The 18,275-nt window shown below is 36.2% G+C and overlaps 1 protein-coding gene across 4 annotated transcripts in view; it reads right to left on the bottom strand.

The window, feature by feature from the left end:
- The window catches only part of RIMS2 (regulating synaptic membrane exocytosis 2), a 6,281,053-nt gene that overhangs the window by 766,545 nt on the left and 5,496,233 nt on the right, over window positions 1-18,275 (bottom strand). For all 4 annotated transcript variants that reach the window (XM_044065683.1, XM_044065685.1, XM_044065684.1 and 1 more), the window contains one exon: window positions 15,311-15,552. In XM_044065683.1, coding sequence (XP_043921618.1) covers window positions 15,311-15,552 — 242 coding nt within the window. The remainder of the gene's footprint in view (window positions 1-15,310; window positions 15,553-18,275) is intronic.

The raw sequence follows: 18,275 nt of genomic DNA, 5'->3' as shown, positions 1-18,275 counted from the left end.
GAAGCCTGAGACCTTGGAGTCCTTAGACATAGTAAAGGCCTAAGTAATAAAAACACTCACACACACACACACACACACACACACACACACACACACACACACACACACACACACACACAGGCTTTTAAGAAATATTAAATTCCAGTCACACTAAAGGACTAGGAGAAGGAGGGAAAGGGGCCTAAAGTTAAAGGGGAATAAAGGGAGGGATTATGGGCAAGAGAGGTGAATCGATTCAAGGAAAAGAACAATTAAAACTAAAAATTATACTAAGAAAGTAATAGGGGTCTAAAGATTGTGAAAATAGAATAATTTTTCACTAACCTGCCAGAGCCGATAGAAAAGCACCTCGTCAGCTAAGCGGCAAACGAGATCTGAGTAGTTACCGCCTAGCATTGTGGGATATAGGGGAGCCTCGAGCCGGTGGAATTAGCTCTCGAGCTTTAGTATTGGCCGAGTCGGAGCCGAGGATCGGCTCCGAACCCATCCAGCAAGAATGAGGGCAAGATAGACAACTTAACATTGACTATATAAGGGATGCTGAAGATTAGACTGTTCTGATCAACACTCTAAATAATGCAGACTATATGACCTGAAAAATGTTAAACCCTTTGCATTTGCTGCAGGCTCTAAAGAAGGTAATGCAAAAATATATTACTAAAATGCAACATGCTTAGACTATATTACACAATGCAGGCATATTAATGAATTAATTAATTCTTAAGTGAAATGAACACAGCAAAACAATTACAGACAATATAAATGGTGTATCAGTAGCTTTTGTTCAATAACTCAAGGCATACACAAATCAGAAATATTATTACAGATGGCATGTTTATTTGGTGGCGGGGGTTCATGCTTGCAAGACACCTAAATCTCATTTTGACCTCCCTATATCTCTGTCAGACTACTCTAAATCACTTAAAATCACATAAAAAAAAAACAGAACAGCAGGTTTTGCAATTGCGGCTCTTCCCCCCGTAGTTAAGGTACAGGGTTTTATTCTGACAAGCCCCATAACTAAGTGGGGCATCTCTCTCTCACACACACACACACACACACAAACACTGACGCTTTCTTTCAATGGTGGGCATATAATTTGAACTGAACAGCTGCCATTAGTTTTGCTGCACTCTCATTTTGTAACTCCAAATGCCTGCTGGCTGCCATTACATTTGATACATTCTTGTTTTGTAACTCAAAACACCTGCTGTTTCTATGAATTCTCAAAACATCTCTCCTAATGCTTGCTCCTGTTTCACTTGTTGAAAGCAGGAAGCAATAGGATATGGGACATGGGCAAACAGGGAAACTTTTTTTTTTTTTTTAATTCTTAAAGTGACAGTATGTCATGGCATGGTATGGCATGTTAAGTAAAGTAAGAAAATGTTCTTGTTTTTTTTTTTAATTTAATGTTGTGGCCAGGTACACCTGCCAGCATGGGACCCTAAGCAACTCCCCAAGGTCACCTAATGCTGGATTCAGCCATAGAAAAGACTAAATGTTCTCAAGCATGTTATTTTTAATTTTTGTATTCAGCTGGATGTTTTTCACTGAACTACTTATTCTTAAGGCATCTCATGCACTTGGACTGAGATGAAAATACATAATAAATAGTTAAATATAAATTTTATCATGTCATTCCTTAGTATTTCTTTTTATATCTTCTCTAAGATCTCACCAAATTTGAGGTCATCTGGGGGAGATGAAAGAGAATTTGCACCCTCTTCATTGTCAAAATGAAGCATGGGTCAGTCACTGTGCTTCCCCTTGCACATGTACTTTTTTACTACTGTCAGAGATGACAGGTACAAAAAAGACAAAGAAGCATTGTCATGATGTTGGAATGCCACAGAGAGACACTGCATAGTCCTTTGAGACCATCTCTCCTGTAGCTAGACATGAGGGAGAGCAAAGGACTCAGGCAAAGGATAACCTACTGCCTTTGTAGTGACATACATGAATGCTGCCGATCCCAAAGGTTACAAATGCAGGAGTGTGTGCAACACTGATGTCAATGTCAACAGTGAAACTGTGTTCAGAACTGAGGCATAATTGCCAATGACCTAAAAGCTGACCCCCAGCCTTGTTGTCAAAATTGTTTTGTCATGTTTAGCCTCCACACCTTTGGCGCCTCAAATGCTTGGACTAACAACCCTGCTGATACTCATAGTGTTAATGCCCAAGACACTGATATCGATACTGATGCCTCGGGTCTATATCAGAACATTGAAGTATTAAAACTTCAAATGTTCTGATATCGAACACTATTCAGCGAAAGCTAAGAATAGCGAAGCTGCAGAACAGCGAATTCTTTCCTCGGGAAAGAATTTGGTTGGCCGTTTCTGTGGCTTTGCGATTCTTAGCGCTGTGGTGGAAAGTTACGGGTTGGGTTCAGGTAAGTGTGCGATTGTTTGTACGTTAGGGGCGGGTTATGTGAGTAAGGGTTAGGGCGCGGGTTAGGCATGTGTGCAATAGTGACAGACTTTAGGGTTAGGGGCGGTTTAAGTGAGTTAGGGTTAGGGTGCGGGTTAGGTGAGCGTGCGATAGTGATGGACCTCAGGGTTAGGGTTTGGGTTAAGGTAAGTGGGTAGATAGTAGTGTATGTTTAGTTTAGTGTAGCGTTAGATGTAGGAATTTAAAACTCAAAAACACAGTATTCAAGCAGAATCCATGAAACGAATAGGAAATGACTGATTAATAAGTATTTTACTTAAATTAATGGAAATATAAATGTTTATTTATGTTTTTGATGTCATTTCCTGTGATTTTGGTATAAAAGGAGGATGAGTAAATGCAACTGTTTTTCTGAGGAAGTTCATGTAATAAATGAGTGAATGAAAGCGCTAATTCTATTCATTTCATGGTGGTCATTGGATTCTACTTGAATACTGTGTTTTTGAGTTTTCATTTTAAAGTTCATAGTTTTTAGTTTGTGTTGGACTTTTGTTTTCGTATAAAGTTTTCGGGAGATATCCATGGCCTCAGAAACTTCTGGTGAAGACAGTCTTTTGAATTTAACTATTCATCCAGTCCCTGAAAGTTCTGGAATTTCATCAAAATCAAATCTCCAGGAAGATTTGATTGCTACTATCGTAAGGATTGTGAAGGACAGCTTATGTAATTACATTCCCCCTGAGCATCAACGGAATATGGTCAGTCCCCAGAACGAGCTGACATCATCGCAATTAACTACAGGAAATGAAACTAATGGCGGAGAACGAAGTAATGCTAATACAAGACAACTGATTAGTAATAAAGAAAATAGCGTTGTGGATTATGTGAGTAAAACAACTGACAATCCGTTTTCTTCTGTTGAATTAGTTAATTCCAAGGCACAAGTAAGTAAACCAAATAATGACAATAGATACACGGACAGTGGGAACTGTAAAAAAACAATATATGAGCTTGAACGATTGGTTTTCAAACATGTGACTTTGGAACTGGAAATTAAATATCTAGAAGAATGCATCAGTAGAAAAATAGTTCCACAAGGTTTGCGAACTGCCAAGTTTCCAAATTGCATAACACCGGGTGACGAGTTGTGTAAAAATCTAATTGAACTATATAACAACACTGGTATCAGTATGATGCATATGTTAACGTGCATTATCAAAAATAAATCATTACCATCAAAGAAAAGATTCAAACTTTGGATGGTAGGATAAAAAATTTTGGCTGTTTCAGAGAATATTTGGTTCTGTACAATGGGGTAGAGGCGAAGGCCGATAGACACAGGGCCACTATTGTTTCAAGGAAACAGTCTAAACTAAGAAGAAACATTATGGCATATCAAGTAAATGAAGCCTATGTAGTTTCAGAGAAAACATCTTGTAACCAGAGATTTGTCTATAGTGATAAAGGTGTTGGTGAAGTGGGACAGACTGTTGTAAATAGTACCAACACTAAAGAAACATCAAATGTTAGTAAGAAAAATGGGACTGATGAGAACTTAATTTTAGATGCTGAAAGGGGTACAAGTGTAGAAACATCTACTAATGAACAAGCAGCAGTTTCTGTTGATAATGATGTTCGAGTTAGTTATGCACACGATGCTTCACAGTCCACTGAAGGGCAAAGTCAGGGCCCTTTCATTCATCATTCAAAGTACAAAACAAACAGACTCGAAAATGGTACAACACCACCCAATACAAGAGGAAAGGGAAAAAGAAAAATCAAAACCACAAGAAATTCAGGTGGTAAAGGACATGAACAGACCAAATTATGCAAATTGTTCAGAGGAGTTTTGTATTAATGTTATAAACTTGTCTAATATTTTTCTTTCATGTGATGCTGAAAATGTTTTGAAAAAAGGTTTTTCTTTTATACCTAATAACAGTATGAATATAGGGAAACTTTTGGTTGACTTTAGGTTGTATCTAAGAAAGCTAAATTTGAGTTATATTATGCGAGATATTGTTAAGGTATCTGATTATACATTAGAAAAGAAACCTAAAAAACCAAGTACTTTTAACACTCCACTTCAAACTACACTGCAACTGTTTCAAAACTTGTGTGAAAGTGATTTTAGAAGTATATACTTCCATAAACACCCACAGAATCTCACCCAAAAAGAAATCACTGCTTTAGAGGATTTATGTAAAAATCCAAATATTAGAACTATGAAAGCGGACAAGGGTGGAAAGATAGTTGTCATGAGCACCAAAGACTATGATTGCTCTATACCAGCTATGTTGTGAGATAGAAATACTTACAAGAAAGTAAATGCACATGATGTAAGGTATAGTTATCAAGTAATGGATATAACATTGTTTGATATGTTTAGTCAGGGAGAGTTGGATTATGAAAGTTATGAATATTTATTAGTAGAACATCCAAAATTAGCAAATTTTTTTGGTATTCCGAAAATACAGGTAAATCAAGTCAATCCACCTTTCAGGTCCATCATTTCTGCTAGACATTCTAAGACAGAAAATATATCCATTTGGTTAGACTACATATTGAATCCAGTAGTACAGAAATCGCATTTTTATTTAAGAGACTCATGGCATTTACTGGAAAATTTAAGAAGTATGAATGTAACTTTGGAGTCCACAAAATTTGGGACTTTGGATGTGAAGTCTTTGTATACTTCAATAAATTTAGAACAAGGTATTGAATATATGAGAGAATATTTGATTAAAAATACAGAATTTGTAAGTACAAAAGTTAATACCATTTGCAGTTTAATGGAGGTAGTGTTGAACAACATTTTTTTAGATTGAATAAAAACATATATCAGCAGGTCTCGGGTGTTGCTATGGGAGCTAGGGTAGCTCCGGCCTTTGCTAACATAGTAATGGCCAATTGGGAGTTGAACTTCTTAATTACACATTTTCATTATTCCAAAGTGCAGGCCTACTATAGATTTATTGATGACCTGTTTTTTCTGTGGACAGGTACATATGAAGAATTTGTAGAAATGGTAGAGGATATAAACAACACTACTAATTTCTTGGAATTTAAAGTAAGTGGGTTTGGTGAATGTATTTCCTATTTGGATGTACATTTAAGTATAGATAGAGAGAGAAATGCATTCATCAGTAAGGTTTATAGAAAGGAAGTGGTTGCTAACCAGTACCTACATAGGGATAGTTTACACCCTGTGTATATGAAGAAGGGTGTTATCAAAGGACAGATAATAAGATTAAGTAGACTGACTACAGATGACGAAACATTTATAAAGGAGACATTATTTCTCAGGACACTATTTCTTCAGCGAGGTTGTGATTTGGATTGGTTGAAGAAAATGAAGTTTTGTTATTAAGACAAGGTGTTGCTAAGCCAATTCTTAAGTCTGTAGATATATGTGTAAGTCCAGTTTTGAAAAATAATATTTCAAAACACAATGAATATAAAATCGCGTTTCCTATACCTATAGTGAACGAGATGTGGTTTATTAAGGAAATAATAGTCAATAATTGGAAAGTTTTGTTAGGTACATAGAGAACTGGTGGCGAAAGTAGGTACCAAACCTCAATTCACTTATAAGAAAATGTTGAACATAAAATCTATGGTAGAGTCTGACAACAGGAGGGTTAACATGACAACTAGAATGGTCAGTACCAAAAAGGGAACTTATGCTTGTAAAAATTGCAAGCAATGTAGATATATCAGTAATAGTTTGTTTGTAACTTTGAAACATATAAATTACACCTTATGGGCTAAAGATTATTTTAATTGTAATACTGAATTTATAGTTTACATTGCTTGCTGTGCATCATGTGATCATTATTATATAGGGAAAACGATTAGAACATTAAAACGCAGAATTTATGAACATAATTTGGCCATCAAAAATAAGGACAAGAATAATTCTTTGGCCAAACATGCCCTTGTCTGTACCAATTTTAAGAAATACAAGTTTTCTGTGGTGGAAAAAGTTAATGAAGTCATTTTTTGGGGGGGGGGATTTGAATAATATATTAGAATGTAAAGAGACGTTGTGGCAGTTATTTTTAGGGGCTGATAGAGAGCCAGGACTGAATGAGTCTATAAATTTTAAGTGTTTCTTATTGAACAAATAGTTTTATTATGTGGTTATAGTTATTTAATATGTATATACTTATATATTCATATATATTTTTATATTTATAAGTATGTATTTGCATTTATATGGACTGATTAATAAGTATTTTACTTAAATTAATGGAAATATAAATGTTTATTTCCGTTTTTGATGTCATTTCCTGTGATTTTGGTATAAAAGAAAGGATGAGTAAATGTGATTGTTTTTCTGAGGAAGTTCACGTAATAAATGAGTGAATGAAAGCGCTAATTCTATTAATTTCATGGTGGTCATTGGATTCTACTTGAATACTGTGTTTTTGAGTTTTCATTTTAAAGTTCGTAGTTTTTGGTTTATGTAGGAATTTAAGTGTATGTGTGTGGTTGCTGTTTGTTTGATGTGCTTGTGTTGTGTGTATGTGTTTCGGAGCAGCAAATTTTTTCCATGGGAAAAAATTTGCTCTTCTGAATGTTCGATATTTTCATGTTTAGATGTTTTGGGGCCGATGAAATAGCGTTCGCTATTTTCATCTTTTGATAACATGATATAAACGCGATGCCTCCACTGACAGATGAACCTTCAATGGTGAAAACTCTAGTTCTGAGACAGAAAAATCCAGCATTAAAAAATCTCTAGTTGTTGATATCAATATGGGGGGGGCAGAGTCAGTACTGGTCTCCTTGCTACCAACTAATGAAGGAATTAATAAAGAAAATGTGGGGTACCATACTGAAAAAGGAAACAGGCAGAAGAGGCCTTTATCCACCAAAGAAACAGCTGGGGATTAGAAGCTGATATCTTTTTCTGAGCCTGTAAAATTGCTACCACAAACTTGTCACAATTAAACTCAGGCAGTGGAAACAAACAGGGCCTTACTGAATTTGATTTAGAGGCAAAGACTGAACACCCTCACTGACTGCTAATGAACTCAAACTACAAAATTTACTTAATTCTTGTGATATACTAGTCACCATTTTCAAAGTCACCGTAAGTATAATTTCTTCAGAACTAAGTTTTACTTTAAGCTGCTGACCTGGATAGGATGGTCTCTGCTTTTCAGGATTGTGTGTATTATTTTCTTTTCTGAAACTTAGCTTAGGAGATTCAGAGGTAATAATTTTTTACTGCTCAAGGAAGCACTGACCTTGGATGAGAATCACTTTGCACACAGGAAAATTTATAACTTGTTTCTTTGTCCTGAGGGTTGGGGTATAAGACTATGTATCTTGCAAAAACACACAAGGGTGAAGTCCAAGCACCTCTAGAATAATGTTCAAAACTTCAAATGAGAGGAACCATAAGTTGAGAAATATAAAAATACCAAGTATTTAATGATTCCAGTAGCAAAGAAATGGTTAGCGCTTTTGTTTGACCAAGTTTCAAATTTAATCAGACAAACTATTCTACATGCATTCACTTTAAATACTATAACATTTACTTCTATTGGTTAAAAACAGTGTCAGTCATCATAATATACAGCTGAACATAAAACTGTTGCCTCATATAAACCTAAAACTGTCAACACCACATTAAAAACAATTTAATACAACTAATATTTAAAAAGAGTATATATGTATGCATATTTAAATACGTGTGAGAATGTACAAATTAATATGTAAAACTCTATGTTGTTGCCAGTTGTCAGACAACCTTACTTTTGTTGTTTTAAAAACTTTTTTCTTTCAAGTGTTCTTAATTTCAATATGGCCGAGATAGAAGTGCGATCACTGATGCCAGGCCAACTGTCTGCTTGAAAACGGATTTGCCATTTTAGCTCATTTATTTCTAACTGTAAACCCCAAGGCTTGTTTTCATCAAAAGTGACTTGCTCAATTACTACAAAAGAAAATTTATGGTTCACATTGTCAGAAATATGTTTGGCCAATGCATTACTCAGATTGTTTTTCCTAATAGCGTAGTCGTGCTCATAGATTCTTTGACTTAGCTTACGCTCAGTCTTTCCTATGTAGAAACCAGAGCATAACTCACACATGGCCAAATAAACCACTGCTCCAGAATTACAAGAATATTTCCCTTTTATCTGATGTCTAATGTTTCTAACAGTTATATTATCAGTTACTTTTACCATGTGACACCATGAGCAAGCTCCACATCTAAAAGTTCCTTGTTTATTTGCATGAAAGGGAACCTGTCTGTTCTTGAATAAATCCTTAAAATTATTACCTGTTCTGTATACAATAGCTGTTTTAACCCCTAAGTGCTTCCTGATGTTAGCATCCTCTAACAAAACTGGCCAGTTTTTTTCAAAAATAGAAGTTAAAAACTTGACGTCCTGGCTAAAAGTTATAGTTAAGGCTTTTTGAAAATCTGGAGGTTGTTGTATAGTGTCATTGCATAGCTCTACCATGGTACTACATTCTATAGTACTTGATGTTCCCTGATACCCGCCACTATCTGATGTAAGTGGAATGATGCCTAAAATAGGTTTAAAATGACCATTTAGTTTCTTGGTAATGACTTCCATACTTAGTTCTTCCACTAGTTTTACCGTGTAACCTCTTTTAAGGAACATACAACACAGAAACTGACATTCTTTCAAAAACTCTTCATGTATTGTGACCATGCGAGCAGCCCTGACCAGTTGGCCTTTCATAACAGACTTTTTTTGATGAAATGGGTGTGAGCTTGTGAAATGCAGAAAAGTGTTAGAGTATGTAGCTTTTCTATGAATTTTAGACAGATATCTGCCACCTTCATCATCTTTCATCAAATTCAAATGTAAACAATCAATGCTGACTGAATCATATTGCCATGTAAACTTTAAGAAACTAGTAGTTTCACTAATATATGACAAAAATTCACATAATGCCTGCGTTCCTTTCCAAATAATACAAATGTCATCTTGAAACCTTTGGTATAGTTTAATATAATTATTAAACCTTGACTGGAAGACAAACTGTCTTTCCCAGTATGCCATAACTAGACTTGCATAGGCTCCACCACACGGTGAGTCCATGACTATTCCTTTCTTTTGCAAATAATACTTATGGTTAAAAAGAGACCTAATTATTAGTTAAAACCAACTCTAACAATTCTAGAATAACAGTTAATATTCTGTGTGGCACCTTGTATTCTACAAGCATTTTGTTTACCCATTCTATCCCAGTTTGTTGTGGGATAACTTTGTAAAGGTCAGTTACATCTATGGTGATGAAAATGTCGCTGACATGATAAGATGTTTTATTTATCTGTTTTAAGAAGCTCCACAAGTCTTTACATACATGGATTTATGGTCCAAGAACTGAGCACATGAGGAAGTAATGGAACCTCTTCCATCAACTAGAAGTCTCATAGGGGGATTTTGAATACTCTCATGTATTTTTGGAATCCCAAAAAATACTGATATTCATAGGGTAATGATGTTCAGATAGTTATACAGATCAATGTCAATTCTTTTCTCTAAGAATACAGCAGTTAACTGTGCATGAATCTTTCTGTATGCCCCATTTAATTTGTTTATTGATGCTTCACTATATGTGTCAGTCTCTAATAATAGTTGTAACCTTTCATTATAACTGTCTATGTCCATAATAACTACCCCACCCACACCCCTTGTCCGGTTTCATTATTCTAATGATGTTACCTTGCAAGTTCTCCATGGCTGCTGTTTCAGTCTCTGTCAAATTAAAATTATGAGACTTGTTCTTGTTCTTTTGTAAGTTTTTTTAAGTCACGTTCACATAGTTTTTCATATATGACAAACTTTGGGTGAAAGGGTGGATTATAAGTTGAACTAATACTCCATAAATTTTGATGAGAGTCATATGCCTTACTATGATTTATAACAGAACATTTTAATTTTCTAAGGTATAACTTTAAATCTATTATTGTGTTTGTAAAGTCAAACGATCTAGCAGGTACAAAAGTCATGCCTTCTGCTAATAGATTAGCTGCATCAGTTTCTATATTTACTTTAAAGTAATTATATACCTTAAAATCTTTCTCAACATTTTCTATAATACAAACATTCAATACATTTTCAACAGGCAGAGACAGCCCAAAAAACATATCCCCCATGCATGAGGCTTCATGGAAAAAATCATTACAGCAATCAAGGTTAGTACAATTCACGTTCTCCAGTTCCTGGACTTTGGCTTGGCCCCTTGAAAACCCACTGCTTGATACCACCCCTGTACCATAGGTCTAGCTTGAGAGTCAGTTTTATTTCTGATTCTCTCAGATCTTCTCAGCACAGGGTATTTGTCTTCATAGCTACCCATAACTTCATTTCCATCTTTTTTCATCAGTTTTATGTTCAGCTGTATATTATGATGACTGACACTGTTTTTAACCAATAGAAGTAAATGTTATGGTATTTAAAGTGAATGCATGTAGAATAGTTTATCTGATGAAGTTTGAAACTTGTTCAAACGAAAGCGTTAACCGTTTCTTTGCTACTGGAATCATTAAATACTTGGTATTTTTATATTTTTCAACTTGTGGCTCCTCTCATTTGAACTTTTTAACATTGTTCCAGAGGTGCTTGGACTTCAGCCTTGTGTGTTTTTGTACTATGTATCTTGCACTTATTAGCACTGAAAAATTTACCTAGACAAAAAAAGACACTGATTATATTTATCTTGAATAGGAAACTGGTTTCCACATTTCTATTTTTCTCACATTTTAAAAGCACATTCAATTCCACACGTCTATTTTTTTACATTTTCAAAAGCACATTCTGTTCTTATCACAGTGCACTACAATGCAACAGTCTCAGTGTAACTCTAACTAGTAAAGCACAACTGCAATAGCAAAAAAAAGTTAGTAACTTTATCAAGTTTTCTAAATAATAACAAGAACAAGCCAGAGAAAAAAGATTGTGAATGCCTAAATGCATTATGAAAACAGCAGGAGAGGTAAAAATGCTAATGGAACAAAGGAGGGAAGAAAATACAGTTTATAAAAACTCAAGAAAATTAGCTTACTGATGTTAGCTAAGCATGAGAAAATGAAATAGTTATTTTAGCAAAGAAAAAAGCAGCTTATGCACTAAACGTGAACTCATTAAACACAGAATAGCAGAGAAGGGCTTTTCCCTGATGAGTTAATGCAGCAGTGGCAACAGAAGAAATTTACTTATTTATTTAACATTTGTTTACAGGGAAAGTCCGATTTGGAATGAAGCCAATTTTCAGTGGAGGCCCAGGGAGAAATGCTCCAGATGCATGTCTTTGTAATGTGGGAGGAAACAGGAATACCCAGAGAAAACCCATACGAACGCAAGGAGGACATGCAGACTCCACAGGGAAGGCACTCCGGCCAAGATTTGAACCGGAGAACCTCTTGTTGTGAGGCGACAACGTTACTGCTGCACCACTGCGCCATCCAATTACCTATTTTATCCCCACTTCCATGTGTACATAAATGGATTTTTAAGTATTTTTTTTTCGCCATTATTAAATTAATTGCATTTTAGAAATCTTAAAATTAAAACTGTTTTACATTTCTAGAGCTGTACTCCCCAGGCCTTTGTTAAAATGGGTCTTGAATGGCCCAGTCGGATCATCAATAAAAATAAAATAAATAAAAACATCCCCATTCAGAGCATTACAAGTAAAGATGAGGGGTTTAGGAGCCTGGAATGTTTGAAGAAGCAGAGCTGCCTAATGCCTGGCAATATCTATCTGGCAGCAAAGAAGACTAAAGTTCTGGTTTGTTAACAAGCTACTTCCTATGCCCAGGGTACATTTTTTCAGTCTTTCCACCTTCATTTGCTCACATATCTACAACTACCTATAACTAATAGACACAGATACAAAGATTTCAAGGGGGGGGGGGGTGACTTCAACTCTGAGTCTGAAAGTTGGGACAGGGGATTAAGGCTATGAACTATTAATAAGGTACTTCCTATTGTGCAAGATTTGGTTCCCTCAGCCTTCATTTGCCTACTGTGTGACCTTCAGCAAGTCACTTTACGAGACAGTGCATTGGGGCAGTTGGGAATTTGGACTAGGTTCATTAATGGTCTCCTGCATGTCTTGTAACTACCTATAAACCTATAATATCCATCAAGCTGTTAACGATGGACATTTTCGTACTGTATCCAGTATACCACTACTTATTTAAACGAGTAATGATGTAGAATAAAGTTGCAGAACTTGATGTGATTCTATTTTTGTAAAAGAGGTGGTAGTCTAAGGTTCAAAACTATACTCCATGCAGTTTGACTTCAACAACAAGTAAAATCATAAAATCAATGTTGCTAGACAGCATTCAGAATTATCTAAAAGCTAGTGGGAGTGAGGAAATTGGTTCAAATCAGCAATGACTCAGAAGAAAGGTCAAGCCAAACAAATTTGAAAGAATTAAGAATTAAGTCCACACCAGCAAGGAATGCATATTAACAGATGTTGTACCTTGATCTCATAGCCTTCATAGCCTTCTTTGCCTGAATACTGAAGGCAGTACTTAAGAAGCTGTAGCACACAGCCTAGTTAAAACTTTATCAGGGCATCTGGCACAGTAACACAAAAAAGATTAAGATAATTGGTCTTAAGGTGGCACCAACAAAACTAAAAAAAAATTGGCCTTAAGGTGGCACAAAGAAAAATAAAATACTTTTGACAAAAGAATACAATGTGTGATTGTAAAATAAACTATGCAGATGAAGGGATTGTTGCCATTTCTGTATCACAGGAGGAAACACTTGGGCTACTCCTTTAGACAGAGTAGAGTGGAAAAGAGGGGAAATTGTAACAGCGCAGGCTAACTACTCTACTCTACTCTGTCCCAAAAAACTAACAGAAATATTGCTAGGTCACATTATTAAGTTCTAACTCCAACCACAGTGCACATATGTATAACTAGTACCTAGAAATGCATCAACTTGAAATGTTCCCAATGTTATAAACACTATATTTGTATGCTGAAATGGTGTATCTGTATGTTCTAAATATTGTATTTTCTATGCTGAGAGTTGCATCTGTAACTGCATGTACTCATAACTGTTACTGTACACACTGTTACAATCCTTTGATATGTATGTTAATGCATTATAATCTTTGTTGTGTGTGGAGCTTTTCTGCCGGGCCTGCGCTAAAAATGGGTACCCGCCCAATCAGACTTTCCTGGCAAACAAATGTAAAATAAAATAAATAAATAGAATAAATACACTTTAAAACTGACAGAAAGGAAGCTATCTTTTCCTGGGGAAAATGCAAAGCTATACAGCAGAGACATAAGAGTATGCAAAACAAGGAAAAGGAATGTGTCAGGTTGGGAGGAATGCTATAAAACATGGCAGCACACAGTAAGCTCATGTTCACTGCAATTTAAAGTATCTGTGAAATAGCAGCCTAGTAAAGGAGTACACAAATTCATAAACAGATAAATGACAAAGCTAAGAAAATGCGAAAAAGCATCTAGGAAAAACTGGTGAGGTAATGAGCTATGTAGGAAGTGGCACCTTCAGAAGAAAACAACCCGCTTTCAAAACAGCTGGCAAGATAACATTTACAGCTCTCTGTGCAGATTTGGAGACTTCTTTATCACACAGATACAGAGACAAGCAGATTAGATGAAGTAAAAAAAAAACTACAGTCTTCAACAGAAACTGTGTAAAGCCATATACAAGTTTGTCTTGGAGAGGGGAAGCACATGGGAATATAACACAACTATTTACTTTGAGGAAAGAATCCACATAGTCAAAGTAAGTGCTCCTTCCACAATGGTACAGTATAATCTTCTGAAGTAGCATTCATAACACTGCTGTCATTCCTAGTGTTAAACTGTATGAGAGCCACTTGCATTTAATTTGAAAGACACTTAAAAGCAAATTTTTTCATACTCAAAACTATTTCATACACACAAACTAGACTTTGCATTATACACATTAAATGAAGTATGAATGACTAACCATAATTTCCATATCGTTATTAATGGCCCATACCTAATTATGTCAATCTTCTGACCTTGACACCAGTTTGCTATTTAGCAGAGGTCAGCTTAATCAATTACTTCCCAAGAATCTTTATTGTGAAATTAGACACAAATAGAAAATGTCCAAAAATCCGAAAAAAAGGGCAGTACAAGACGAAGATAGATCCAGGTTAATGAAAATCAGTTTATTATATAAACACACAAAAGTGCTTTCACGGCTATTAAACTGCTTCTTCAGATGTTAATAAACATAACACAAACCCTTCCTTAAACAGTAAATCATCACTTCCTCTCCGCTCATAGTGGATCTGCAAATCATAACATGTATAAACTACACCACTGCAAAATTCAGCTGAAAAATAAAAGTTTGATTTAACATTGTTTGTTCCATGCCACTGGATAAAATGTAATAGTCTTTTATGGACAGTACCACTGGAATGCAAAGCACTGTCCATTTACTACAAGACGCAAAACTATCAAAAAGCAGACTACACATTTAATCAATTTTAGCAAAGCACATAAAAGCATAGTTCGGAAAATCAACGTAGTTGGCAATGGTATAGCTATCATGGGATCTCTATGAAAGCCATGTAATTACTGCTGAAGTAACAGGAAAAAAAATCACGTGAAGACCTGAAAAAAAATACAACTTTGGTTAAGTGTGTCCTGCAAAAATGTTGAATTGTACCTGCATAAAAAAATGCTAAAAAACAACAAAAACAGGGTATTCCTGGAAAACAAAATGTTTAGTTATTCTACATGAGCAGAAGGCAAACCATTTTGCAGCATCTTTTTTTTGTTGTTCACTTCATCTATGCTGACCTATAATTGAATTATTTTTCATTATTTAAAACAGTAAAAGTACATCAAACAAAAATTCATAAAAGTACTGTTGTCCCCTACCTGTCTGACTGAGCTGGGAGGCACTACGGCTTTTTCGAGACAGGCCTACAATTGCAACCATTTTTGCACCAATACTTGAACGCCGCTTCTTTCCACCACTTCCAACTGTACCAACTGCTGTGTCTGATTGACTGCCATCGTTCTTTTCCAGGCTGTACATGTCTCCACCAATGCTGGTGCTTTTGGTCATGTTCTTCCCTGAGACTCCCATCTGCCTGCTTTGCATTTTAGATGTAAAAACACTGTCAGGCGATGATCACATAAATAGTACAAACAAGGTAAAGGGTTTAGGGGAATAGAAAGAAAGACAGAAAGGGACAGGTTTCAGAAAGAAGGTTCTTGGGAAACTGGAAAAACATCGACTAAGTCATGAAGTTCTCTAACAGGGTGAATACAGCTTTCTCTGCCAAATATTAGGTTTATGCAGTATCATTACAAACCTGGAAGGCATTACCACATCAAGAAATGTAGTTTTGCATGTGCTTACTGTCCCTTAAAGTGTTTTCCCTGGTTCTACAATTTCCCATCTCTGCATTCACTATGACTACAGCAGCTCTATGCCTCCCACCTATGTAAAGCAACCACCACTTTCAGAAAATGTGATAAAAAATGACTTCCTGAGAAAAATGTATAAATCTAACATGGGGTCTTGTTGCTATTAATGTCAAAATGCATGCATTTCATACTGAACGGATTTTCTGCTGTACAACTACAGTGAAGAAAATCGCTAGATACAAATGTTTAAAATTCAAGAGTATAACAAAGCAACAATACAAGCATACTCATCATCCAATTCCTGTATTCAGTAAATAAAATGCATCTGCCTACAATGTTTTTTAATTACACAAACACTAAAAACAAAACAAATATAAATATAATAGTATACCTATATATATATATATATATATATATATATATACATATATATATATATTAAAGCTGATACACACACCTACATATATATATATATATAGATATATATATATATATATATATATATATATATATATATAAATATATACACACACACATATATATATATATATATATTAATCTTTTTTTTGCACATATACACATAATTATAGGTTCATAGGTATGTACTAGGCTAATGGCCCTGGAGCCTTTACAAGCCTAGCCCAATAGAAGTGCCGTGGCAATGTGCCGCCTGACATCAGTTCCCAGTGCCTCTATCAAGCAGAGCCACTGGAGTGATCCCCAGGGTGAACTTTCTTTTACTCATCCACTCAACAAGATTTCTCTTGAAGAGGGACAGTGAGGTGCTCTACTTGAAATGTATGGGAAGTCTATTCCAGAGCATGGGCAGTCTCTGGGTGAGGAACCTGTTCCTCCAGCATGTTCTGTTGATTGTGGTAATGAGGCTGAGGTCTTTGGAGCGTGTGGTGCGGAGGGATTGGAATTTCTTTAGATGTAGCATTTCTAACAGAGCTGGGTCAGACATGGCTTTGTAAGTCAGGCAAAGATTGCCTCCAAGTAGGCGATATGAGACAGAGAATAGCTGGAGTCTTTTGAGTCTGTCCATGTGATCCCCAGGGTGAACTTTCTGTTACCCATCCACTCAACAAGATTTCTCTTGAAGAAGGACAGTGAGGTGCTCTACTTGACATGTATGGGAAGTCTGTACCTCACTAAAAGAATCACAGGCCTAAAGCAGATGCCCTACACTGACTGCCTTAAAAAACTCCAGCTATACTCTGTCTCATATCATCTACTCAGAGGCGATCTGTGCTTAACATACAAGGCCATGTCAAACCCAGAGCTGTTGGACATGCTACACTTAAAGAAATCCCAATCCCTCAGAGCCACACGCTCCAGGGATCTAAACCTTGTCATCACAATAAACAAAACATGCTAGTTCCTGACCAAGAGACTCCCCAGACTCTGGAATAGATTCCCCATACATGTCAAGCAGAGTGCCTCTTTGGCCCTCTTCAAAAGAAACCTTGACGATTGGATGGCAGAAAGGAAATTCACCCCGGGGATCATGTCAATTGCCCTGCTAGACAGGGGTCCAGGGAAGTAAATAGTGTGGGAAGAAATAGCCAGGGAATTGTTATGGCTAGGCTTGTATAGGCCCTAGGGCTGATAGCCTAGTACCAACCTATGAACCTATGTAGGATATGTGTTTAATGCCTAGGATCCTCTTCGTGAGGTACTTCTGTGGCCTCTCCAGCTGTTGCAGGTGTCTAGTGAGGTACATGCCAAATGGGGCATTATACTCAATGATTGGTCTAATGAGGAATGAGTAGAGACAGACAATGACCTCTTTCTTCCTGGATGCAAAACCTTTGGTAATGAGATATGCCACATAGAAGGACTTTCTGACCACAGTGGCAATGTGGTGGTCGAAGGAGAGATTGCTGTCAACCTGCGTCCCCAGATCTCTTATAATGCCTTCAGTGTTCAATGGGCTTCCATCGATGTGGTAATTAGTGGGAACTGAGTTTTTACCAAAGGGGATGACGACACATTTTTTGGCATTAAGTTTAAGGCCATGGTTTTGACACCAGTCATTGGTCTCAGTGAGGTCTTTCTGTAGGATGTCTGCATCAGTTGGGGAGTTAATAATGCTTGTCCAAACACAAGCAGGTGCCCGTGGAACCCTTGCATGGCCAAAAACGGACACAAAACAAATCCAAACCAGCGTAAATGCAAGAAATTCCTCCCAAACACTGGTGATAAACCGAATGGACCAAACAGAAAATATAAATATGATGATATAAACATATATTTAAAAAGACTAAACAATAATAATTAAACAAAAAGATGCTTAACAAGAGATGAGCTGCAAGCTCCCCTAAACATGACTGATATATGTGTCAGTTAACATGCAAAAGATAGCCGAAGATGTGAATACTATCACTATACTCGGCCCCTGAAACATACAAAATGCATATATATTGAATCCGTTTGAAAAACGGACGCCAAACAATTCAAAAATAGCGTT

Source organism: Protopterus annectens, chromosome 3.part0 (assembly GCF_019279795.1).
Source record: "Protopterus annectens isolate FY-2018-M chromosome 3.part0, PAN1.0, whole genome shotgun sequence".
Taxonomy (NCBI): domain Eukaryota; kingdom Metazoa; phylum Chordata; order Ceratodontiformes; family Protopteridae; genus Protopterus; species Protopterus annectens.
The sequence above is the reverse complement of the archived record's forward strand: the minus strand, read 5'-3'. Positions and strand labels throughout refer to the sequence as shown.